This window comes from Vidua macroura, chromosome 17, assembly GCF_024509145.1.
Source record: "Vidua macroura isolate BioBank_ID:100142 chromosome 17, ASM2450914v1, whole genome shotgun sequence".
In the NCBI taxonomy this organism is placed as follows: Eukaryota; Metazoa; Chordata; class Aves; order Passeriformes; family Viduidae; genus Vidua; species Vidua macroura.
The window spans coordinates 3,957,955-3,985,517 of record NC_071587.1 but is presented as its reverse complement, the minus strand read 5'-3'; the positions used below and the strand labels follow the sequence as shown (position 1 = coordinate 3,985,517).

At 43.6% G+C, this 27,563-nt stretch overlaps 1 protein-coding gene across 1 annotated transcript in view; it reads right to left on the bottom strand.

Moving 5' to 3' along the window:
* Positions 1 to 27,563, bottom strand: part of PTPRT (protein tyrosine phosphatase receptor type T) — a 435,197-nt gene that overhangs the window by 86,858 nt on the left and 320,776 nt on the right. The window contains exons 10-12 of the mRNA XM_053992839.1: positions 25,402 to 25,603; positions 21,917 to 22,019; positions 3,714 to 3,987 (exon numbers count right to left, since the gene is read on the bottom strand). Of these exons, the coding sequence (XP_053848814.1) occupies positions 3,714 to 3,987; positions 21,917 to 22,019; positions 25,402 to 25,603 (579 nt within the window). The remainder of the gene's footprint in view (positions 1 to 3,713; positions 3,988 to 21,916; positions 22,020 to 25,401; positions 25,604 to 27,563) is intronic.

Below are 27,563 nucleotides of genomic sequence, written 5' to 3'. Positions count from 1 at the left end.
ATCAATAGGAATCTCGGTAGAGTCTTTCATTCCCTCAAAAAAATAATATTCTCATTGATTCCTGCAGTGCTACTTTTCACAATTCTGGGTTGAAGACATCAGTCACTTGTTGGACCACCAGGCTGGCAGAGCAGCTGGCAGCACCCCCCATCACTCCCAGCGGTGTTACACAGGCTCCTGCTCATCTCCCATTTAAAGGAAAAACGGCCAAGAGTTATTGATTGCAACTGTGCTGGTAAAAATTTCATTTTAACTCAATGAGGTAAAATGCAGCTCCAGAAAGGATTTTTTTAAGGAGCTTTGGTTTCTGAGCTGCTCAAAAATTCAGGCAGGTTTCACACAGCAGCCAAAAATTCTCCCCATTGGGGCATGGTGCTGGATCAGCAACCAGAGACCTGCAGAGAGCCAGAAAAAAGACCTGGGGACAATCAAACCTGCAGCACCTCAGTTTGATTATTGAACCAATGTGAGGATAAGGAATAACACAGGGTTGTCAACCTGGCCTCACCTTTCAGAGGGAAAAATACTGGCAGGGCTGGAGCTTTAAAGGGGCTGAGCTCAGGGAGGGGTTTCAGACAAGAAAATCTTCATGCTCTGTCAGGCAGCCATCTGTAGCAGGTGGCACCAGGACAAGCAGCAAACATCAGATCCCTACCTGGATGGCTGTGACAGTGTCTGGAGATCCTGCCAGAGCACAGCCAAGCCAAATGTCCCCTCTGCTTCTGTGCCACCTCTTGTGCTGACTCCTTCTATCAACTAAACAGTAACTAACAGTGCTTCTCATTCCCACAGCCACAAAGCCTGGAGATTCTGTGTCCCCTTCCTCTTTCGCCCCTCTCTCACTTCACACTCTGCCACATTTCAGCTCAGCATCTGGCTGTCAGCAGTGCCTAGGAGGGAAGTTCACACGCTTTGGAAGCGTTTTGTGTAACAAAGCTGAAAACCACTCAGTGTCACCACGTTCTGCTCAGACTCCAGTCTGGAGGCAGCACCACAGTGACCAAAGTGCACCCAAGTGCCCGGGAGATGGATCCAGCCAGCCACAGCTTTTTCATTCACACTCTGAGACAACTACAACAGTGCACAAGAGAAGGCAGGAGAGCTCGTGATCTGCTTCTGCAGCAATTTGCCACACTTGTTTTGCATCCAGCTGTTAATTATGTTCCTTTCAGTGTAACAATCAGAGCTAATGGCTGCAGAGCAGACAGGAAAACCAAATGAGCACAACCCTCCATGTACAGAGGAGCTCAAACAATGCAGAACTCCTACAACACTCCTAACCTCCTCCTAATCAAGCTTTTTGACCAAATCCAGGCTGTTTCTTCAAATTAAGCTCTCCCCAGAGCCCTCTGTTTCCAAAGGAAGATGTTCTGGTTCACTGCATGAAGGCTTCTCATTGCAGCTTCCAGGTGTGGAAAGAAATTTCATCATTCCACAACCGTCAGTGATTAATGAAACTATGGAATATCCTAATTAAAAAATGAGTGGCAATGTTCTGTTAAGTTTTTTCATGTGTAAGGGAACATAAGGCTCTACTTTAACCGTGCTAAATTGTTACTGTTGCAGGTTTTTTGCAGATGTGCCTTATCAAAAACCATGGAATGGTTTGGGTTGGAAGTGACCTTAAAGACGTTCCAGTTCCAATGCCCTGCTATGGGCAGGGACACCTTCCACTATCCCAGGTTGCTCCAAATCCCATCCAGCTGGGTCTTGGACACTCCCAGGGATGGAAATGGCATGTTGCAGCCATAATTAGTTGTAGGATTTTCCAAGACCAGTCAAAGCTACTCAGGTTACAGACAACTGAAAACTCAGAACTGTTAGCTGCAAATAATTCTGGGAATGGAACAAAAACCTACCATTTACAGCTGTAGAAGAGTGAATTGACCCTAATGTTTGAATTGTAGGGCTTAACGATTTTAGCAAGAAACAGAAGGGATCAGAACAGAAGCTACACCTTTGAAGACCCATATTCCACTCTTGGGCATTTCCTCTATACGTTTACCCGCAGCACTACACTTTGCAGATATATAAAGCATATCCTGCAGAAATGTAAATTATTACCACAGGAGGAAATAGCTTTCTCAAATAGGAATTTACTGTGTCTGGCTGGACACTTCTCATCCTATCATGAACTGTGCATTGTTGCATTAAGACAATTTTATTAACTTATGATTAAAAATCCCTCCTGTTAGGACAGCCCAAGCAAGTCATCCTTTTATGAGTCCTCGACACCTGGAATAGAGGGTGAGAGGCTGGAAAAGCAGGAACATCAGTGCTGCCTGAATTCAGAACACCAAGGGAAGCCTACACTTCCATCCTCACAACCCATTTATGGAATATTATATTGTACTTAAGCAAATAAAGTTTCTTCTTCCCTGGGGATCCATTCACTAGCAATTAGCTCTCACACATGGGGGAACTAACTAGAAACAGAGAGACATATACATATATTCACAATTTCTCTTATAAAGGCAAATCCAAAACTGAATTAATTGAGCAGTGCTGGAAGGAAACTGTATTGGCTAGAAAGGAAACCAAGGTGAAAACCAGCACAGTGTTGAAGAGATTTTGTACTTGTCAGCCACACAGCTGAAGCTCTGCAGGAAAATGGTGATAAATGAAGGGTGTAAAGCACTCAGATGTGTTGTGAACACTCGTTGGCACTGCCAGCCTGTGAAACCATCCCAGTCCTCTGCAATGTGCAGCTGCATTTCAGGTATAAAAGCCACTAAAGCCTGCACTGTTCACCTTTGAGTGATTTTTGTAATTTTTCTCTCTCAGGGGTGATATCATAGAGAATTTATCTATGTTAAAATTAAATTTCTGAAAGCACTGGCAAACATGCTAATAATAGCAGACACTGCTACCCAAATTTGTGATGCTTTGTTAATGCTCTAAGACACTTCAGGAGGCCAGAGTGGCAAATTCCCTTGTGTTATGTATGAATGGAAAACAGCTGGGGAGCCAAAGGGGAGGAAGCTGATCCACTGAGGCTGGATCTGGCCTGAAACAGGAGAGGTAAAAGGTCACAAATTATCCTCAGCTGGAAGAGATGAGGGAAGAGAGGCTTCCTGCTTTCCTGTGGTGGGATGGGGTGTGTTGTGGCATTGTGTGTGTCATTGGGGTGGGCCACATTTCCTGTGCAGTCTGCATTTTAAACTCAATATCACAGAGTAAAGCTATATAAAAATACAGACTTGCAGAGGGGTAGGACTGAGATGCAGACAGTCCCCACCTGACTTCCTCAAGCTGGAGCTCCCAGCCACAAGTGCTGCATTAGGATATGGCCAAGTGCAAGCTCCAAGGTAATCCAAATTCATAACATCTCCTCCAAAATCACAAGCACTGTGAACTATCAAGATACTGCAATTATGGTTCTTAAAAGCACAATAGCCCCTACTCTGACATTCATGCTTATTGAAAGATAAAAAAAGTATCTAAATTCTAAGCAGCTCCTTTAGTAAATCACATGGCAACATGTGCCTTTACAGAATCAGGGTCCTCAACAGATTTCTCATTGGATCTGAGCATCAGAGAGAGATTTGAGTGAAGGACAAGTAATGGCATGCTTGATTTTCATCAGATTTCTGTAAGGGGTAATAAGAACGAGAAGTTAAACCAGCATCCAATCGAGAAGGAAGGAGAATGATGAGGAGGACAGAGAGGGGCAGTCACACCTACAGATGCAGCTCAATTTTCCCTGCACTTACTCCATTGGCCTTGCTAAGAGCCTGGAAGTATATGCTGTAGCTTTTCAGGGGGGAAAGAGGAGCATTCCAGTAGCCATTGTAGGTCTTGTTGTCGCCCACGGTGAAGGGCTGTGTGACAGGAAGGTTGATGGGCTTCAGCTCAGCTGCAAAGTAGTGTGGGGAGTCCAGACTGGAGGCGTTCTTGTAGCTCACTGGCACAGAGAAGCACTCGATGATGTCTGCAGCCCTCCGGGCTTTCTGCAGCTTCTCCTCCTTGACAACGAGCTGGTAGACACTGGGAGAGAGAGAGAAAGGTGAGATTAGAGACCCCAGAGCCTTGAATGTCAGCAATAAATAAAAGGACAAGAGTAGAGCAAAGTCAGAAACACGCAGCTGAGGCGTCCCAGCAAGCACAGCTCCTGGCACAGCAGGGGCAGTGGCCACTGAAAGTCACCGTGGGGGCAAGATGCTGGCCATGTGCTCTGTTTGTTTAATTGAATAAATCAAGATAAACCTGGGTGAAAGTCAGAGTGGATGTCAATCATGTCACTCTTTAGGAAAAGGAGTAACTAATAAAATATCCAGTCCAGAATGACTTTTTAATGTCCTGAATGTTGGCAAGCAGATGATTTCTCCTTCAGCCACCAAAATGAAACATGAATTCTTTGCTTGGGCCAAATGGTGGCTGCAGTGGAGGAGAGCAGGAGCAGGTGGCAATGGTGTCAGGTGCCTTTGGAAACAGTTTCAGGGTGCAAAAAGCCTTTTAGGCCAAAACTAATCTTGACCATCACTTTTTTGGCCCTCCCTCGATCTTGATGTCCACATACGGACCTGGTTAGGCCCTGGCACAGGGTGCCCAGAGCAGCTGTGGCTGCCCCTGGATCCCTGGCAGTGTCCAAGGCCACGGTGGACAGGGCTTGGAGCAGCCTGGGACAGTGGAAGGTGTCCCTGCCATGGCAGGGGTTTGAAACTAGATGGGCTTTAAGTTTCCTTCCAACCCAAACCATTCTGGTATTTTATGATCTCTTTTTGGGATATCCTGCAATGTAGAATTCTCTAATTCCCAATGGCAAGTCTCTTTCTATCTTCCATCCCTCGAGGACTGTTTATGTACTGAGCAGGTGGCTTTATAGCTCCCTCAATCCACTTTTGTTTCAAGAAACAACAACAACTCCTCATATTCTCTCTGACTCTATGAAATAATAATCCTTTTTTGATTCCCGCTAAGCTTTTGGCCATTATGATATATAATAGCAATCTTGTTATTTCTAGCTTACTATTCCAAGCTCAGAGCCCATAAGGCATTCAAATGCACTCTGTTTTTTATTTCCTTTCCTCCTCAGGCAGCTAACAAAGCCCTGGAGTTCCATGCTGCCATAGCCCAGGCAGGTTTCACTGTCTGTTTAACACCACTCACACACTTGACAAAGAGAGATAGGGCTGCAGTCATTTTGCTTCGTGTCAGGCTATTCAGATGTGCTGCCCTCACCTGTCTGTGTCAGGCCGGGCCTTTGTTCCGGCAGACAGGGGAGATCGATGGAGAGATTGGGAGCAGCCCGCAGTGTGTCTCTGTCCCGGCGTTCACAGGCTCCTTGCTGCACAAAGATTGGGCTGGGGGATTTCCAGCATAGCAATAGCTCATCAATGCTCCCGTGGGAAGCGGAGTTCTGGCTCCTCCAGTGTGTGGGAGAGAAGCCCCAGCTCCTGCTTTTGAATTCCCAGGGGCTGGGGCCCGTGGGGATCTGGCTTATGCTCTGCTGACAGCAGGGCAGGCAGGGAAGAACTTGGAAACCATTTGGCTCCCACTGCTAGACACCATCCCAGCTAATCTGTACAAGCACGAGCAATTTATGAGTTACTCAATAGTAAAGCTGTCCTTACACTGGCGTTTGCTAAAGTAGCAGGAGCACCAGCTGCATGGACTGCAGCCTTTAATGATGTTCCATCAACATTTTGGAAAGCTGTCCTCCTCCTACAGTTCATCAGAGCCTCTAATAAATTATTTTAGACCTTCTCTGATATTTATTTTACAATTTTAAAAAGACAAAAACAGGTTTCCAAGCAACACTTTTAAGTATCATCATTGAGGATGCAGTGGGAGCTGCAAGCGTGTTCAATCCAAATCCTCTCCTCAGCTCAGCAACAGCAAATCTTACTGGGCTGGTTTGGCCACTCTTTACTGAGAGTGTACATTTTTGTTCTGACCCTTCTCTCTGGCCATAATAATCCACACTACTGGGAAAGTTTGTCATTTTATTTGTCAGCCATGTGCAAAATTGTAGTTGACACTTTCATGGACATTTGCCAGATGCCTTCTAACCTAAAAACATTTGGTTTCTGTTTCATCCAATCCCAAACATTTGCATTTTCTGGTCGTAGAAAATGTTTCCTTTAGGTATATACACAAATATACATGTATAGACATATATTAATCTGCTTTCAGCCTACACAGAGGCCGAGAACTCCCTCATCCTCTCTCCCCAGACCTAATGGGTGACACTCATTCTCTTGGTTATCCCACTTGCAAGCCAAGAACCCGTGCACTGCCTGTCTTTGGAGAAGGGGAAGCTCCCAGGGACATGAACTGCCAGGTAACTCTTTCCCAAATCATTAGAGCACTACAGACACTTTTTATCATGAGCAGGAGTTTTGATACATACAGAACCCAGTCACAGATACCTTTTAAACTGAACCCAGTCACAGATACTCTTTTGCCTCTATTATTTCACATTTTCTCTTTCCCACTTAGCTGTTAACGTACTTCTTCCCTTCACAGGGATAACTCACACTTGTAATGGCATGAGATTTTACTTTTAATGTTTATTCTTTTGAAATGAATCAAGGTTCCCCTGGCAGCACGATGGTGTGTTCACGAACATTCAGCTGGGCTGTAGCAATTCTCCCCTTTGTGTTCAAGTTAAAATCCTGTTCATCTCCTGCTCAAACACTGCCCCCTTGTCCATGGAACATCTGAGCTAGCACTGCTGTCACTGCTCCCTCTGGCTAAAAGCCCTCCTCTGGTGACATTTAGGGTGGGGGATGACTGCTTTCATGGCATTGTTCTCCCTGATGCCCCAGCTCACGCTGACTGACACAGCACCCTCATCTTTGCCTTGACTGCTCGGCTTGGGGTCCAGCACCCTCCAGCCTTACTCTTCTCTGAGCCTGGCCACTCTCAAAGGAAGTGGTCAAGCAGCCAAGAGCATGTCTGAGTTCAAAGCTCGCTTTGGGCTGAAGATTATCACTCTGTTCCCTTCTGGTTATGCTGGATCTCACTTTCTATTTTGATCCTGGTATTTTGATCTGTCTAGACCCTCCAGAAGGGCAGGATTCCCAGTTCATCCCAGCAGGAACACAGACTGGCACAGACTTTTTTTTTTTTTTTTCCTGATCATTGTGGGGTTTTGTGTGTTTTTTGTGTTTTTTTTTTTTGTTTGTTTTGTTTTGTTTTGTTTTGTTTTGAGTTATTCTCTTCTCCTTCTATTTTGTTTATACCTAGGAACAGAATTTCCCTGTCTGCCTTTAGGGCATTTTCAGAGATCAACTTCTCTACATTAACCAGTGAAATGCTGCACAGCAAGTGCTTCCACACCTGCACTGAGGTGCTCTTGCAACTTGGAGCAAAAACCCCACCAATCCTACCCCCAAATGGAATTGCTGTGGGAATTCTGAGTAGCAAATGTCCTATTGCCCACCCTAAAGTTTAGCAAACCATCTGCATTACTACAACATTTCTCAGCAGAGTAAAACCAATCCAGCTTTGCTCAGAAGATGGGAACGTGGTGGGATGCACCACAGTCCCCAAGTTCGTGGTTGGGCACTAACTCAGGATAAACTCGGTGAGTAGGATCTGCCCTTTTGGCCTAAAAGAGCCCTTCAGCTGCACTCACATCTCTGGGTTGGGGCTGAGCAGGGTCTTTGCCATTTGCTATCCCTGCTATCACCAGTGTGATTACAGACAAGAGAAAGGAGGAGTGGGTTTCCATAAAGTGGTACTGGAAGGAAGGATAAAAAAAGCAAGTGGACAATGAAAATAAGGAGGAGATATCCAGACTATTCTAATAGCTCTTATTCCATCTACCAGGTAGGCAGTAACATGGTTCTCCTGAGGGTATCCCCATCTCAGGCTTCAAAGCTGCTGCTCCCAGCCAGGATCAGCTACCATGGCTTTCCTGGCAGGAATCAATGCCTCGGCTGCAAACGCTCAGCTGGATATGAGAGTCAGTGTCATACACAGAAATGACATTAAAAGAGACAACAAAAACAGAGCATTCAAACTCCTACACGAGATAACAACTTCAGTGCCAGTGAAATGAAAGATGATACAGCCACACTACCTCCTGCATTCCAGTTTTTAATGTCAGGACACATTTGGAAACACTGCAATCAAACACACACGGATGTGCTGCAGGGTGGTAGTTAGCAGGGGTTTTGTGCTCCCAGTGCCACCCCAGCCCACTTTGGAGCAGCCAAATAATGCTGCTGTCCCCGTAAAAAAACACCAGGGACTGCTTTCTAAACATCCCCAGGCTCTGCTCTGCAGACAGCTCTCGAGGGATTCTCAAATCTGGGCCACAAAACAAATGCCTGACCTCCTAGAAGGCTGGGGAGCTACTGCCCTGTGTGCAGCTGCACACTCTGATTAGAAAAGGAGGCCAAAACTGGGCTCCTTTATAAATTTCAAAGGTCTTAGATAGATAAATCCACATCAATTTAATAGAAGCTTTTTAAAGTTTTTGACAGCTCAGCTGTAAATCACTGATAAAAGCACCCACCATAATGGGCCACAGCAGAAGTGTCTGCAGAGGAATGAAAGGTGCCCTTATCACCACCTACAAGGTAATTTTTTAAATTATGAGTTCCCTATTCAGTGTGAAAAAATCCACATTCCCAGTCACAGCCCATTGCTGTGATGGAGAGATCTCTCTGTTTGCCTCAGGCTTCTCCTTTCCCTGATCTTGACTTTTTTTTTTTTTTTTTTGGATGGACTGAGGCAATACTTGTCCACAAATTAAGTATTAAGATCAGTCTCAAAGTTTGAATATAGGATGCACAGGAATGTGGGGAGGAAAAGCTGAGTCAGAGTTCTCCATAAAGCATCCCACATCTGGCCCATGCACTTTGGTATCCTGACGTATCAACAAGGTGAAACCTTCACTACAATCTTGATGAGAGGGTAGGAAAAGGAATATAATTTCTTTGTAACCTTGCAGTGATCCACTCACCTGAATTATTGAAGCTTAAAAGAAACAATGTTTCAGCAGCTGAGTACTCCCTCTGGACCAATCTCGTTATTAAACTTCCCTTCACATCATATAAAGATTTAATATATTTTCATTTAACACATAAATTTATTATCAGCCATATATTATTTTGAATATTATTTTCTCCCAGGGAGCAAAAATAAGTGGCAATTAGTACAGCTTGATGTTGTAGTGCTTTTTTTTTTAGCAGACTACTGCAAGCTGGTTTTGTTGTTCATCCTACAGAGAACAGGAACTTCCCACTTCTAGCTCAGATGAACACATTACTTCCAGAAAAACTCTTTGATAGGCTACAGGAAATAAGAGAGTAGTGGTTTCCTTGTTACTGGTTATTTTAATTCAAAGAATGAAGGACAAAAAGGAGCAAATGAAGGAAGGATTTGTGCCTCCCCATGTGGGATGTAGCAGCTGATGTGGAGCTGGATGTTGTTTCCACTCCTGCACATATCCTATGGAAGGAACAGATCCATCAATTCCAAAAAGGCCATCAAAACCCATGAAAATAAACCCCAAATACTGTCTGACCTGCAAAGAGGTAAAGAAAAGGCATCAGCAGCACATGAGCAGGGACAGAGGTACAATAAGTAGAGGGACCAACAACCACTTCAGCTTCTTTCCCCTTGTGTGCCACACAAGACTCCAGCTACAGATACTGAGCACCAGCTTTTCATCATTTGATTTTTGCATTTAACTTGTGATCCTGTTAAATTTGGTTGAGCCCAAGTAAGTATATCTGTATATATCCATGAAGGTTCATCACATTTATTCTGACAGTATGGAGCCATCTCCCAGGATACTGGAATGGGAGAGGGTTTGATGTGCTGCCTGACACCCACATTTAGAATTCAGATTAGCCATTGGAAGTGCAGATACTTGTTTTATGGCCAAGCTGCCTTCAGTGATGCACACTGAAACACAAGAGTAGCATCAACATCTTTATTTCCCCCTCTTAAAGATATTGAGATCAAAGCCTGAATTCTGCCACAGAGACAGTAAGAAATAAAATAATGGGAATTTTGAAGAAAGGTACTCCATATATCAGTAATCGGTATTATTTACCCTAAAAAATGGTGACATTAAACTGTAAATAGATCCTTTTCACAGTGTGCCTCCAGTCCCACTATGAATCTGCATATGGGAGGTTTTGTAAAAAACTCAACCCAAATCCAGTTTAAAAAAGCTTTATATAACATGCATTCCCCTAAAGTTTACAGATCTCAAGGGATAACTGCCATAAAGGCTGATGCTGACACTCACTGCTCTGAGCACCCACTGCAGCACTGCTGTCCTTGGGCTCCAAGGGTGAATTTCCTGACCAGGCACCTCCTGCAATCAAACATTCAGGCACCCGAGAGTCAACTCCCTGAGAGCTTCCAGGTTCATAAAGTTTTCTGGGTGCCAACAGGTGCCAATATATTCCTGAGAACTGAGTTACTGCCTTCACATATTCTAAAATGTCACCCTCAGTACCTCCAGTAGTATTTTTAATCAGAAGCTCTGAAACTAATCTACAAACCATAATGAACTGCATGCACAGCCACCTAGGACGCCCTGACAGGACCCAGTGCTCTGTTCTGCAATTTTCTGTCTATTTAAGAACTGATTCGAAACACATTAAAATCAATTAAAGATTGCTGCTGTTTCCATTGCACTCTGGAACAGCTCCATGCAGAATACAATATGCTGAAGTGAAGGTTTGCTTTAAATAAACAGTTTCATGCAGAAAATAGGGGGGAAAAGGGGATTGTTCTACAGTGTCATCTTCTGGAATGTGCTTGGTTGTTTCGAAGACTCAAAAAGTAGCCCATTATGAATATTGGGCTGCACTGCCATCAATCAGCTTGCTTGCATCTGCAAGGCATTTACAAAAATAAAGCTGATAATGGTGATGCTGCTTGAGGAAATAGTCTCTCATATTGCAAAGTTATTCATACCAGAGCCTTCATTTTGGAGTTATTTTTGCGTGTTCTTTTAACAGTCATTTAAATTAAACAACTCTTCTACTACGTTCACTAAAGTTAAAAAATACCAAAAAAAAAAAAAAAGATTCAAATTCAGCCAAATTTGTAAGAAATGGCATAGGAAGAAGAGATGGTAATTACTGCCACTGCGATGAAAAAAAACCTGCTGAGATAGAGCCAATAATAATGAAATCCATTTAATAATCAAGAAGGCTGGGAAGAGAGGTTCTTCACATTTTCTTCCACTCTCATATTCAGCTCAGTGCTCCAGATTTACTACTAGGGCATGTCAGACCCTGAAATTCATGAAACAAAAGGTAACGATTTCACACGTGGATAAAACCATTTGGAGTCATCCTTTCCACACGGCCATTCTTTTATCGCTACAATTTCAAGCTTTGTTAAATTTCTCTAGTGATTGGAATGGGCTCTAGGAAAAGTGAGGATGTTTAATGACTGCATGGTTCCTGTACAGGGGAGAGAGATGGGTCTGTGCTGTCCCCAGCCAGCAGCAGGAGCTGTGCTGAGCTGCCTGTGGGACAGGCAGTGGCATCTATTTCAGGAACTGTGCACTGTGTGGAGCCTGAGGAAACAGCAAACCCAAACAAAATGTTTGTGTTTGCAGAAAAGCATCCTGCCAGTGTCACTCTAACAAATGCTGTCTTTGGCCAGGATGCTTTGTCTGAAATTCCTTTGCAGTCTCACATACAACTCCCACAGCTGACTGGAAAAATGAAAACTGTTGGAAGGTGTGTGTGTGGGGTTGTTTGTTTTGGATTGCTTGGGGTTTTTGGGATTTTTGGTGGTGGTTAGGCGGGGCTTTTAGTAAAAAAAGTGACAGTGTAATGTCAAATATTCCATGACCTTCGTGGGTTGCATAGGTTTTATCCTGACAGAACCCCGAGGTACAGTAATTATCCCACTGTTGCAGATATATAAACAGTGGCATGGGGAATGTGACTCTGTCTGATATCACAGTATCAGTTGTATGTAAACAAATCCACACTTTCCTGTCCAACATCCCTCCATCCACCCACCAGCCAATATGTCCTGTCTAATGGAGTCTGGAGTATCCAGTCTGAACACATGCTCTTCCTACCAAATCTTTCAAATCAGGGGAAAAAAGGAGAAAAATGTGACTTCTGAGCATCACTAGAGCTGTGACCTGCAGTGATAAGGGAGGAGCAGACAGTGCTGGGAAAGAGGAGTTTGGAGACTGTCTCTATCTTAAAATTGCACCTCACAAAAGATGCAACAGAACATAAACACCAGTAGCAACATTGTGCAAATAATGATGGTTTAAATAATGCAGCTCTGAGCAACCTGGGATAGGGAAAGTTGTCCCTGGCCATGGCAGGGGCTTGGAACCAGGTGAACCTGAAGGTTCCCTCAACCCAAATCATTCTGTGCTTCAATGATTCTATACGTGCACATCTAAACACCCCTGTGTGCACCTATGTATGTACCTAGACATAAATATGTCTATTAAAATCAATGTTTCCAACCTCATAAGGTTCCACCCACCATGACTCTTCTGTGACTGAATAGGCTATGGAAAGGTACCCAAAAATCCAAATATTCCCATGTAGCTCTAAGCAAGTCTGGCCATCACCACAGCAGCAGTGCACAGCAAACAGCAATGTAGTAACAGGGACAAAACCTAAGGAGCTGTTCAGAACACAGCTGTATTCACTGACCATAAAGAAGGATTTGTGTACTTAAAGGGCCATTTTCCCCAGCTGAATCATTTGCCCTAATAAAAGATGCAATTCAGACGTGCAGAAAGATCATCCCCAGCCCACCAGAATGCTGCTCCTGCATCTGTTTACTTGTACATGTGTCCTATTACTTGTACTCTCTTAAATGCTGTAAATTATCCATTTAATCTTCTGGGAAGTAAAAAAAAGAAAAAAAAAAAAAAAAAAAAAAAAAACCAAAACACAAGAACAAACAAAAAAACCCAAAACCAAACCAAAAAACCAGAGGACATTTCAAAGCTCCGTGTTCCATTATCTCAACCATCTCCATAAGCCTGACCTGGCTTGCAACCCAGATTAGCCATAATAGCTGCTGCTCCCTGGTGGAACTGGCCCAGTCCCTCTCTCCAGTTCAATGCTATTTTCTGCTGGCAGATTAAAGATAATGAGTGCAGACAGATACAGCTTTCACTGCAACAGGAGCTTTGAGTGAGTGGCTTTGGAGGTGCCTCTTCCCTCCTGAGCCACCTGCCATCTGTTTAATCTACAAAAAAAAAAAGCCAAGCCCCACCTCTGTTTTGTTAATGTTGCTCTGTATTAGACAGGCATCGCTGACTGAGGACCTGTCATCCTCAGCAAGTGCTGGTTTAAGACCAGGAGGATGTTTCAAGGACAAGAAGAGGCAAAGTGGTTCTTGAACAACCTGCAGGGCAAGGAGAGACCATGGCAAACCCTTACTGGGACTGTCCAGCACCTCCTGCCATGCCCTCCATAAAAGCAGCAGCTTGAACAAGAGGATGGGGCTATTTGCATATATTCTCAGTCAGAATTAATTTGGGTTTTTCCAATGGCTTCCATCAAATTAGGTTCATTTGGATGCAGAAATAATCTAGCTGGGAATTCAAGCTTCCTCTGCCTTTTCCACAGACACAGCTATGCAGGGAAAACCCACACAGAAGAATCTGACGGTTTTTTTAAGACAGAACACTAGAAACATAATTTTATTGAGGTCATGTCTGTTTGGATATTTTTTAAATTAAGAGGCTAAAAAAACCACTAGGATAGAAGAGGGAATCTGCTCTGTTTACAGCCTTCTGATAAACTTCATTACTCAACTACTCCCAGTCCTGTGGTCAGTGTGCAATGATGATGAGCTCTCCTGGGGAAGGCTAGCACAGATTTTCAGCTCCTGAAGCTGCAGGAGTATCCACCAGCTCCTTTCCACCTTTTCTGGACACGTTTTGCTTTTCAGAAAGTGCAAAATTGTCATGCTTCTGATACCAGGGAGAAATCTAAAATGGTGCCTTCACTAAAACATCTCCTGCCCCAGAATGAAGGGAAATTGAGGACAGAGGGAGTGGGAAAATCCCAAGGATAAGAACTTCTCTGCAGAAATTCATCCATAAACACCTCCCACCCCCACCACAGTGGGAATGGGATGGATTTAAACATTAGGAGATTGCGTTTGACAATCCTGTAGTCCACCAACTCCCTTCAAAACGGAGAGTATTTTTTACAAAAGAGCAAACATTTAAACATAGGCTGTGTCCTTTGGCAGAAAAAAGCTCTCAACCTGCATCACCATCAGCTCCTTTAGTTCCTTAGGGATCTGTCAAGGTGGGTCACAAGGGAAATTGGCATTTCCTCTTCTTTTACTGTTTGACTTTCCCACTAGAAATACTCCACATTCTGCTTCTCTCCTCACCTTCCCCTTTTGCACCATACTTTGAATGACACCAGCCCTATTTCCCCTGCCTTTTGCACTGCAAGCAAATCCTTCACCGTTCCTGGCTCTGTCTTTTGCTTTGGGAAACCACAGTGCAAGGAAAGCTGAAATTATGGGGAGGCAGAAGAGCATCATGGCTGCAGAGGTTTATTCCTGAGAATTGTCTGGCTGCATTTACAATAATCCCTTCATTCCATCTGCATCCCACGCACTGTTGCAACAACCCCATTTTCTAGTTCCACGAAATTATGCATTCATTATGGAGGAAATTAACACCTCAAAGCAAACTATAATTAGGAATTCTTCAATTCGGTTTATGCTTTTTCAATTAGGCCCTCTATAATTTTAATCACGGGAGCATTAACATGTTTCCGGAATTTATATACCTGTAGTATAATTAAATCCTGAAATGCCTTAGTCTGCAACAGCAAAGCAGAGCTTGCTCATCTTCCCTTTTATTGTGTTTTTCTGTTGTTATAGACACATCGAGGGGCACCTGCCTGTGTGAACATCTCCTGCCACGTGCAGCAGAGAAGGAAGGGCCACTCGTCCTCTGAACTCAGCGCCCTCACTCCTGGGACAGGCACTGCTGGCTGGGGGAAGCCTGGGCTCCTGAGGGGTGGACAACTGCCAGGGACTTGTGCTCAGACTCATCCCACTTCATTTTAAGTGACTCAAGGAGCTGCTTCAATTAAGTAAATCATCCTTGATGATCCTCCAAAAGAGCCAAGGTCCTTCCTGTGGGCTTCCCACCCCTGAGCAGCTGTGGCCCAGCTCAGCTCATTCCGTCGAAGGGTCTGATCCAAAAGCTCTCACAGGCTTGGCACCGTGACACCTCCTGCAAGTCAGAGTTTCTGATTTTTGAAGTCTTTTGTGCTGTTTGTTATTACCCTTTCATTCTGTGACAACGAGGAAGGGGCACAGTGGCTCTGAGAGCTGTGGAGCTAAGAAATGTCTTGGGAAAAGGAACCCTCAAACTGGAACCATGGGTATTTTCCCCTGTTCCCTCATCTAACAGGGTGACAAGTTGATGTGAGGAGATGGCCATCAATTTGTGAATATCAGCCTAAAGTTCATAATTCATTAACCTGTTGGTTGCTGTAATTAAATCTGGCAGTTTATGTAGTCAGCATAAAAGACTTATGCAAAAAAACCTCCTTTTCCCCACTCAGTATCCTCAGATCTTCACAGCACTAAAAAGTGTTAGCAAAAGCCTCCCTGTAGCACTAATAAAATGCTGCTTGGCACCAAAGAATTTGCTCCACATGTAATTCGATTGTCAAAATATTATCATTCAAATAGACACCAATTTTATGGCTTTCCTCTCCCATTTCTGCCCACTGCCAAAGCTCCCCGTGGAATGGTCAAAGACACAGCAGGTCACCCAGGCTGTGAAAATGGCCATGGTTTGGATGGCTGATAAATGGTAAAAGGCAGATTTTTCCTCTTTAGGGGGCTGAATGTCAATTGCCCATTGTGCTGATCCAGCAGGAAAATGCATTTCCTGTACCAGATGAGAAAATTAACCCAAAATGCCCTTTAGCCTCACTTTTTGGGACTAACACCTGACTCTTCAGGGAACTAAACAAGACCTTTAAGCCCCTAATCAACTAATTTTGCCATGTTACACTAAAGACTAAATATTCCTTCCTGATACTTATGGTTGCACCTTCCACACCTGTATCTCCATTTTGCTTTACTCTTGATACAATGAGCAAAGCACCTTAATATTCATAATAATTTCAAGTACTTAATGGCTTTCACCCAAACTCTCAATTTCCTTCTCTCATATTTACACACAGTTGAAGAAAATGTAGATCTGGTCTATCTCTAAGAAGAAACTTCTTTATGTACCACCAAACTCTTAGCTAAATTGAAGGCAGGGTGTTAGGCAGGAGAAACTCAGTTTGAATGATTTCAGAACAATATCCCTGAGGTATATTATAGGAGATGTTAATTAATACAGATAATTCAGCTTATAATAGCAGAAACCTAGATTGATAATCTCATTTCTCATTAAATACTACAAAATTAAAAGTGACGACTGCTTGCCCTCTATTGAATCAACCAACTCATGTGATGCAGACATTTAAATAGGAGCTCAGAAGAAGCAGACCAGGAATTTTCTTTTCTAAATACTAAGATTGTGCCTATCAAGGGAATCTTAACTGTCTGAATTACCAAGGGCATGATAACTTCACCCTTTAGCACCCTTTTTGTTTTGCTGCTCCTTCACTCTGGTCTTTATTTTCATATACAATGTTCTCTACGTGGGAGTTTTAAGAACTAGAAACTGCCACCCTTTTCTGGCATTAATGAATCAATTATCAGCATAAATGCCTGAGGCAGGCTCATGTGATGCCACTAAGAAGCTGCAAAGCAGAGATCTGAGCAGCACTGCTCCCTCTATACTAACGGAGATCTACAAACCAAAGTCACCAGTGGCAGAGCAAAGCAAAAGCACCAGCAAATATTGTGAATTTAGAGTTTCTCCACCAGAGAATTAAGGTCACTGGGCTTGCAAACCACTCCTTTGTAAGGCTGGGAAGAACTACTGTGCAGTAAAAGCAAAATCAGAGTAAGGATGCCAGGGAGAGGGATGCAGGAAAGGCAGGCTCAGGATGAACAGGTAATGCCCAAAATCACAGAAAAGAAAGAATTACCTGGAGATTCTCCATTTTTATTTTGTTGCAGATAGAAAGACAAGTTGTAGCCACTTTAGTTCTCTAACATAAGATGGAAGCAATAGCATGGCCCTTCCTTCCAGGAAAGTTTTACTCATTATTGCATGTAGGAATATTAAGTGCACAGATACATCCAACAGGATTTTTTTCTGGGAGAATAGCTTGAGTATAAAACCAGAAAAAACCCTCTCTTCTTACATGTTCTGTAAATAACACTACAGCTGTCATCTCTTAAATTTTTTATCATCATATATAACAAAAATTCTCTTTATTTCATGCTTGGAAGATCAATAATCAAATAATAACTCTCAAGTGTAACACAGGGCTGGGTCTATATAAATTAATTTTTCCTCCTGGCTGGCTGTTGATATGAAAATATTTATTTCACCTTTACTCAGTACTTCTTAATATATTTTAAATATTTAAACTCTCTTCTCTTATTCAGATTTATGTATTTCCTTTAAGATGCAAATTAATAAACTGACCCATCTGTACCTGTGTGCTGGCACATAAAAAAATATCACAGATTATTTACTGACACACCTCTGAGAACTGCAGGAAGAGAGACCAAATCCATATTGCTCCAACAAAGAAGTTTTCTATTTTCTGAACCCCACCCCAAAATAATTGCAGGCTCCTCTCAAACGTCCTTCTGCAGCGTCCTACAGCTGCACCACGCAGAGCAGGGTATTGACAAGGCAATCACACCTAAGGGGAGCATTTATCTCAGCTCTGAAGTCCTCAGAACTGACACATGCTCTGGAAATTTGATTTTCTCCATAACAGTAGTATAGGTAGATTGACAGAACCAACTGTGTGTTAATAAACCAGATGGACCTTCAAATATCCAACACACAAAAACCAGCCTGTGGACATGTCCTGCAGATAAAACCCCTCAGAGTGTTATTTCCAAGCTGGGAGTGGGATATAAATTCTCAAATAGAGGCCTGAAGATGTCATATGTGAATAATCTATGAAGGACTAACTCAGCCCTCCTGACAATAACAGATTCAAAGGCAGAAATATCCTCAAAATCACATTGAAGGTTTTCAGGAAAGAGTTGAGGAGTAAAGATTGAGAACACTTGCATTCTTCCTTCCTCTTGTGAATGTATTATAGATGAATGTCAGCCTCCAGCAAATCAATCATAGCACCATTCACATGGTTTAGATTGATATAAGAACACCTAAAAGTTATTTTTAAAGGGCAATGTGGAGTCAAACTCTGCAGGTTATACCACGAAAAATAAAGGTAAAAATTAAATGCCTGTGCCACAAGGGAGAATATTTCTGCTTGCTGAGGCTTTCTTGTGGCAATAGGACAAAATAGATCAAAGAATATCTAAGTTTATATTAATCCTATTAGGTTGCTTGGAAGAGTCCTCATTGTTATCTATAGATCACTAACAATGCCGAGTTCATGATTGTTACTTTTATAAACAGCCACATTTAAATTATTTATCATGGGCACTGGGGAACATCAGAAGTGTCTTAATGCTGAAAGTGACTTTGGATTTGGTGTACCTTCATTTCAGATGAATGAAAATATAATTAATCTTATTTTAAATATCCTTCTGTATTATTCTAAAGATGCTCTTGCAGCCCATGCTCCATCTCTGTGCTACAGCAGGATGAATTAACTCAAGACCAAGTACAGATATTGCCTTAGAGTCACATCCCTACATGTTCTCCAACTCACCATCCCCTGAACAGAAGAGGAAATATTTGAATAATTACTGTATGTTAATTGTTTTTCATTTTCACAGTTTGGAAGGACTATAATAAAAACTGAGAACTACAGAGCAGAAACTCTCAGGTTGATGGGATCAGGAGTTGAGCCATTCCTGTCCATAGAAAGCTCTGAACAGCAGAGCTTTTATAGGAAGGTGTGAGGGAAATCCACTTCAGACTCCTCTCAGGAACTGCCCCATCCGAGGCAGGCTGGGAGATGAAGGATCCAGGAAAGCATGGTCACATCCACCAGGGAGGCCAGGAGAAGGCATCCCACCAGGACTTCCGCTGGACAGGATCCTCTGCACCATCTCACTGCTGGGCAGGGAGGTTGCTCAGTCCTTTGTCTCAAACCTGTGCTTGCCTTAATGCCTTCAGCAACTGCCCAGAGCATGACATCACACCAAGTGGAATTAATGAAGGAAATAATCCCCACACAACCAAAAGGTAGAACACCTAACCAGACAACAGCAAAGAGCATTTGATCTCAGCTGAATGAATAAAACACACTGAGGAGGAAAAACCACCTCATTCTTGTGTATTATGGGTGCCAAAAGCAGTTTACAATAAGTTACTTGTGTTATTCTTTTGATCTCTCTCTGAGGGAATGGGACCCATTTCTGGAAATGGTATTCTGAGAGAATTTCACAAATGGGGCAGTGTGAAGAACAGACTGAAAGAAAAGGGAAAAGGCTGGGAGAATTGAATCTTGAAATAACTGGATTTATTAAGGTTAGCCTAAGAACAGTCTGGATGGTTCTACAGGAGAAGAATTCTGAGCCTGTCAGAGTTAATAAAAAGCTAAAATTCTCCCCAAGACTCCCTCCCCCTTACCCCCCCGCCCTTCTGCTTTTCATACACACATCTGTAAGTCAATGAAATGGACTCATTATAGGAAATAATTTTATCACTTAGAGGTGACATGTAAATATTGCACTTTCTGCAAACATGTGTAATGGGCTACGATGCAATTAAAGAAAACAGAGTGAAAATTTATAAAAAATCTCTACCAATTTTATGTACAGATGCATTTGCTGGAAAAGGCATTATTCACTGAATGCAGTTAAAGTGCAGAAAATCGACTTTGAGAAAAATCACAAGACTTTTCAATAAAAAGACAAAATAGCAACACTGCTAAGACAGCAGGTGGTAAAACGAGATACAGGAATGTTCCCCCATATAAAGAAATAAAACAAAACAAAGCTGTGTGATTTTACTGCTCTTTTCCAGAGGAAAAAAACATCCCTAAAGGACTCAGAAAATAGGCTCCTAAATTTGCTCATATGGAGTACCAGAGATTGAAAAGCAAACTTTGAAATACATTACTCAGAAAAACCAGAGAAGGGATGGTGCTTAGTCCTAAAGAATGGATTTTTTTTGTTTGTTTGTTTGTTTGAGCTTGTCAATGCAATTTGGGGATAAGCCACAACACAGCTGGGGGACCACCAGCTGATATAGGATATTTAATTAAATCCAGTAGTTTGCATCTGGAGCAATTTGCTCCTGAATACTTAGTGGGCATCCTTCAAAAGCATTAAGAACCTGTCAGTGGGATACAGAAACCCAAAATGAAAGAGACCCATTATGAAAGGGGGCACTATGGTGTTTTTAAAACAACACCCATGGGAAAAACTTCAAGAGTCTCTTGTGAAAACTGGAGGTAAAAGCTTGAAGATCGCACAGGGAGGTAATGAATACCTGCTGGACCCCTCTGCAAGGTGGGAGCCACTGTTTTTATAAGTGATTCCAATTGCTGCTGTCAGCAGAGGAGCCTGGCAGGAGGAGTGGCAGCAACAGGTAAGGCAGGGTGGGCTCAGAAGGGAAATTTGTTCATCTGTGCTGGTGCCTTGCACCAAACACAAATTCACTGAGATGGAAGAGAGTGATGAGTACAGAACTCCAAGTCAGGGAGTGACCTCCAGGTGAATGTCCCACATCAGCATGTCACCGTTCAGAGCAGGACCCAGCTCAGACAGGTTCCCTGCAAGGTGCCCACTCTATGCCATGGGTGCCTGGGCAGCTCCCTGCCCCTCAATGACCAGGGAAGGGATGGCAGCCCTGTGCCTGGCACTGGTGAGGTCCCACCTCGAGTCCTGTGTCCAGTTCTGGGCCCCTCACTGCAAGAAAGACATTGAGGGCTGGAGTGTGTCCAGAGAAGGGAATGGAGCTGGGGAAAGGGCTGGAGACTCAGTCAGGTGAGGAGCAGCTGGAGTTGTTTAACCTGGAGAAAAAGAGGCTCAGGGAGGAGCTTCTCCCTCTCCACAACTCCCTGACAGGAGGGTGCAGCCAGGGGGGAGTCAGGCTTTGTTCCCACAGGGGACAGGACAAGAAGAAATGGCCTCAGGCTGTGCCACGGGAGGTTCAGGTTGGACATCAGGAGGAGTTTATTCACAGAAAGGGTGGTCAGGCATTGGAAGGGGCTGCCCACAGAGAAGGTGGAGTCACCATCCCTGGAGGTGTTCAGGAAATGACTGCAGATGGCACTCAGTGCTCTGGTCTGGTTGATAAGGTGGTGAGTGGTAAAAGGTTGGACTCGATGGTCTTGGAGGTCTTTTCCAACCTTAACGATTCTGTGATCCATAAATCCTCTACTCTGCAGCAGGATCTGCTTGTCTGTGCTAGCAAAGCCTCACTAAATCAAAATTCCTTTTTTTCTGGACTTCACTGCACAGCCAGCCCAGTAGCACAGCTGGATTATGAATGTGAGCAGTGTGTTAAACCCAGAAACGGAGCAAATACTACCACAAGCATTAAAGACAGGGCAGGCATTCCTACAACAGTTACCAGCAGGCCTTGTTCATCATGGAAGAGGGGGCAGGATGGAGATCTGGAGCCTCCTCCACCCTCGTGTGGGGATGTTCACTCTCCAGCTCCACATCCCGCTGTGCTCCAGCACTGCAAAGGCATCTGAAGTGATGCTGAGAGGGTAATAACCCCGACAGTGCCAGCAGCAATCCTTCCTGGAGGTTAACAGCAGGAGGCAAGGAGGCTGAAGCATTCATGAAAGCAGAGTGTGAAAGGCAGAATCAACAGCTGAGTTGGCCTTTTAGTCAGCGCTTGCTTTCGGCAGCTCCATTATCAGAGGAGAATGAGAGAGGAGTGAGGGAAGCCTGGGGAGGAAGGAGAGGAGGGAAGTGTGAAGAGAAAAGACAAAACACCCACCTGACAGGTGCTCCCCGGGACTGAGCAGGCTTCAGCATGACGGTGATGGTGGTGTCAGTCTCATTGAGGGGCGAGTCCGTGTCGTACTCCGGCATGGACGGTGCTGCAGCAGAACAAAGAACGCCTTCATTATGCACCAGCCACTGCCCTTGGTGGGGATGGCAGCATCATATTAACAGTTCTCAAATGGAATGTCAAAATCCTTCCCAGTGTTATGACCAGAATGATCAAAACTGCTTACATATTTGTATGCTCTTTTTTCCATTCCAATTAAATGAGAACAGGACAATCTTCAAGCTGGCTTTGAAAATCCTGTCTTGAATTTTTAAGACTTAGTAAGGCCTTGAGGTAGGATCATTCCTTCAGTGTTAAAGGTGAGGAAAGAAAACTGCACAGACACTATAAAAAAAACCCAGACTATTAGGATGAGTGAATCAGTGGCAGAGCTAAGAAAAGTACCCCTGAATCTTTTTCCCTGCTCTGGTCAGTGGATTTGCCCTCTCACATCCTGAGATTTTAATGCACAGACTTAAGCTGTGTCCCCTTGATTAGCTGGAGGGTGTGCTAGGAAACACAAAAGATGAAAGGAGAGGTACACAAATTAGCCAGGTCATTTTTGCACCCAAACCCAGGACATTTCACCCAGGTGCTTAAGTGCTGCTGACTCACCAGGCAGCCACCAGGCAGTGCCCAGCCATGGCAACCCCATCCCTGACGTGTTCCCCCCAGCAATACAGAAACCCACTGAATAAAAACCCACCCAGCCAAACTCTAGTTTTTCCTTCTGTTTTGTTATCTTCTCTTAGGACCATTCCAGGAAAGTAGGACAACTTTCCTTAGGCAATATGTTTCACTTATTGCTTCTGCCTTCCCCAGGAGCAGGCATCAGTTTGGGACAAGTTTTACTGCTGAAGACCTGAAGAGATCATGAGGTCAGAACAGCACAAATTTGTTCCAAAGATGCAGGTTTTGCTGAAATAACTTTAAAGCATAAAGCAAACAGAAGAATTCATACAAATAGTTCATCTGTAGCTCACAAGGGCAAGCTGCATTGTGGGGGATCCCATATTTAATCCTCTCATAGTGATTTCCACTGTAATCCTGTTTACAATCAGGATTTTTATCTAAATGCCTGAAAACTGTCAAGAAGGGGGGCTGCTATTATCAGCTCAGCTGCTGGCTTCCCTGTCAATAAGCTGGGAATGCATTCAGAGTGAATGTCAACTGCTTAAGAAGGATTTCTCTGGAATAAGGTGCTCTCCATCAAGGGGAAGAACTGAAAGGAGACACATCCCCAGTGGTCAACCACACCAGAGATCACTGGAGATGCTGGAGGTCACAGAATGGTTTGGGTTGGAAGGGATCTTAAAGGTCATCCATTCCAACCTCTGCCATGGGCAGGGACACCTTCCAGGGTGCTCCAAGCCCCATCCAGCCTGGCCTTGGACACTTCCAGGAGCAGCCTCAGCTTCTCTGGGCACCCTGTGCCAGGGCCTGCCCACCCTCACAGAGAACAATTTCTTCCTAACATCCAACCTGCCCTCTGTCAGGTTAAAACCATTCCCCTTGTCCTGTCACTCCAGGTTCTTGTCCAAAGTCTCTCTCCAGCTCTCCTGGAGCCCCTTTAGGCACTCCTGTGGAAGGCTGCAGTGAGGTCACCCCAGAGCCTTCTCCCCTCCATGTGAGCACCCCCAGCTCTCCCAGCCTGGCTCAGAGCAGAGGGGCTCCAGCCCTCAGAGTGCCTCCGTGGTCTGCTCTGGACTCTCTCCAGCAGCTCCGTGTCCTTCCTGAGCTGAGGACCCAGAGCTGGGTGCAGAGCTCCAGGTGAGGTCTCATGAGGGCAGAGGTGAGGAGGAAAATCCCCCCCCTCGACCTGCTGGCCTCGATGGCACAGCAGGAGCTGCTGAGCCCCTGCTCTGGCCAGAGGGGACAGTGCTACAGCACGACTTAGTGCACCCATAAAACAAATACACTCACATTGCTACAGCACAGATGTCTTTCCATGTGGGAAAAAAAAAAAAAAAAACAAACATCCTCACAAGGACATTCCTGTCAGTGCAAAAATCCTTCTTCTCCCTACTAACGTTGAGGCTGCGTCTTAGAGCAAATTTAACTGTATTTTTTCAAATTATTTGGAAAATGTATCAGAAAATTGACCATGCAATGAGAGAATCTAATGCCAGAGACTACCCTAATGCTTGCATGGAGTTTGTACCCACCTATTGAGAGCCAGATATTTGGGAGATGGGGGGTAAAAAAGTCAATAAACCAAGCTCAGTATGCATAAAGTTGGCACTCATGCAGGCTGCTAACACAATTTGAGCACTCATGGGATGATAAAATACAAAGAAACTGAATCAGACGAGAAAAGGCCCTCAAACCATTGCTGTGGTTTTTTATTTCTCTGGTCACAAGGGAATGGAGTGCACACTGTGCTGCGCCTTCACAGCAGGGCTGCAGAACCCCCAACAGCCCATGGAGCTGTTTGGACACTTAATGGCTTTTACTTCAAGTGGTTCAGGGCTTTAGTGCTAAATGTGAAGGGTTCAAACCCTGAGCAGAGGGAGGAGATGTGCTTTGCTTCCTTAAAATTTACCCTGTCACTTACTGCTCACAACAAGCTATTATTAACTGATTTTGAAATAGAGCAGTGGAAAATCTATACTGTAGTGCAATCTTTTCTACAATAACCAGCCATAATTTCAAGAATTACCAGTGTCCTGAATGTTCCAGATGTGTATTTTGACTTTACTGAAAAAACTGTTAAAATAGTCCAAAAAATGACAGTTTTCCTCTCTGTTAGAAAACCTATTTAAAAAATCTATTTTAGTGCTATCAACCAAATGTTAAAATCCACATATATCTGCCCAATATCACCACTACAGTCCATATTTTTTTTATAACTGGCCTGTTTCCCCCCATTTTTCCCCCCACAATTTCTCTTTGCCACTGCCTCCTTATTTTAATGCCTTTCATATTCTTGTCTGCCTCAAGCCCTGCCTCTGCTCTTACCCATTAAAAAAACCAAGAAAAACACCTTTCCTCCCTTATTTTCAGTCTCTTTTCACTATTCATCCCATTACTTCATTACATCCATTTTGGTACATCCTGAAAATAAAAACCACATTACGCAGGAGCTTCCCCAACCAGGCAGATAATGCTAACAATAATTACTAGAAGGGTAGTTCATTTGTGGAACTAATGATGGTTCTCATTTAAAATGCTCCACGGATATCCAGGGATACTTAGGACACCCACAAATGAACCCCCATAATTGTAACCCAAATAAACAAAGGTCTGTGGCTGTTTCAAAACTCTGCCCTATGAAACTTGGAGAGACATTGAGCTGAAAATACTCAGCTCAATATATTTTTATGCATCATATGCATATCATATGCAGCTCATATCATTTTATGCATCAGCTTTGAGTCTAAAGCACAAAGCCCTAGATTTTTTTTTTTTCTTCTTCTTCTCCAAAGCAGTACCTGAAATCTTCGTTGCAATCCGGGTGGTGATGGGTGGCCCAAAGCCCTTGACTGTGCTGGCTTTGATGGTGAATGAGTAGGTGGTGCCTGGGTACAATCCTACAAAAAGGTGATGGGTTTCGTTCCGGAGCTTGAAGACTTTCCCTCTTTGGCTGGACAGGTCAGCACTGGGATCCAGAGACCCAACGGCCTTGTACGTGATCTGCAAAGGAAGAACAAGGACAGGAGGGTGGTGAGGGGCCTTCTGCACCTGGCCCTGCTCCCCTGCTCTGTCACCTCTCGAGGCTGAACTGCAAACACAGGAATTACTTCAGGATTATTTCCGTATCTCCCACGAGCCGTTTTGTGTCTGGGTGCTGTCAAACAAACATGACGATTTTTCCAAGGCTTTACTTAGGGAAAAACTAATTTCCTCTCTCGGCTAAAACCTCAGCATGTGCTGACTTACAACAAAAGATGCAAAGAGTTGCTTTATGTTCCCAAGCTCAGAACTTCTGTTGCCAAACCAGAGCACACAGCACGGCCAGCAGGATTTTCATGAGAATCATCCTTGCAAGCCCCCACAGCTCATGAAAACCCTCAGTGCAAACATGGATACGTTTCCTTTTGGCAAATCATCTTCTCAAAAGGCAGCTGAAAACAATGGAAGCCTTTTTCTGACAACAAAAGCTTTGGAGGCCTTTTCCTGTGCTGCAGAGAATATGCTGAAATGAAATAATATGTTTAAATGAAACAAAGATCACCACGTCTTTAGACAAAAGCTCTTCTCTCTGTGGAAACCAGCTTCTGCCATCCCTTCCCTGCCCTCATTCTGAGCCTCAGAGTGCAGATTTACACGTGGTGCAGTGTCTGGTTGAAGCCTGGAGGGCTCCAGACCTGGAGGGATGTCCTGAGCACACCTGGAGCTGGTGCCAGCACACCGTGAAACCTGCCTGAGCTCAGCATCCTCACCCATGGCAACCCTCCCCATGTACAGACACTTCAAGGGAGACTCATGACTTATTTACCAGCCAGTTCCTTGCCCGAGTTCCAAATTCAATCCCAAGGCAGCTCAATTTCAACAGAGCTGTCAATATAATGTACCATGCTCTGCTGCTCTCCTAACCTTTTTTGATATTGTGGGATCCTCACTTATTTGTAATGAAACACTATGAATAAATCAATATATGTTAATACATGAGGTCTTCAATTTTTTATTAAGGTCTCCACAAGAATCTAATTCCCAGCCTTTCTGAAAGAGCCTTTGAAAATCTTTAAGTCACTTGCTTTATGACAGGAGGAAAATGTTGCATTTTGAGGAAAAATAAATATCCAGTGTTTAAAAAGGGAGGCTTTAATAATAACAGGATAAATAAGAGACCAAGACTGATGTTACTGACACCAGAGAAGGGTGAGAGCATATGAATCCTGTTATTTGGACAGAGAAGAACAGTTTAGACAGAGCTGACATCCAAGATAAGGCAGTGTAACAGAGAAAGGGCATGAATTATAGCAGCAACAAGAAAGTACAGAAGCAGAACTCTTAAAGGAATTAGACAGCTTGCAGGTGATTTCATTGAAAACCAGCTAATTTTTCCAGGAATTACAATCTGGGTTTAAATTTTTATTACATGCCAGACACCTGAGAAAAAGAGACCTCTGAGCATAACGGTTCTTAAAACAAACAAAAAATGAAAACCAGGAAGAAAGTCTCTACACCCTCTGCTTTTCCCTCAGAGAGTCAAGAACCAGCATGGCATGGGACAGTATTTTGAGAGTTCTTATTGCATCAAGGCACTTCAAGGCAAGGGAATTTGTAAGAAGACCATTAGAATTAAATTGAGAAACAAATACTTAAATCCAAAGACATGACCCTGTCCATGCCATAGCTAAACTCCAGAAAGAAAAATGCATTTAATTTATTCTTATGTATGAATGAGCCAATGCAATCTTGTATGCTCTGTTGGCACATCAAGAGATAGAGAAATAGAAATTCTATAAAATTGTAAAGGGGAATCAGCAAAATAAGAATTGGGGGGAAATAAAGGGAATTTCCTATACCTGGGGCACTGAACAGCACATTCACAGGATGCCCAGGTCAGGCAGTGGCCTATGCAAAATCAGTGGTATTTATTTTCAAGCACTGAAATACTGAAGGTTATAAATACAAGTGAAAGATGCAT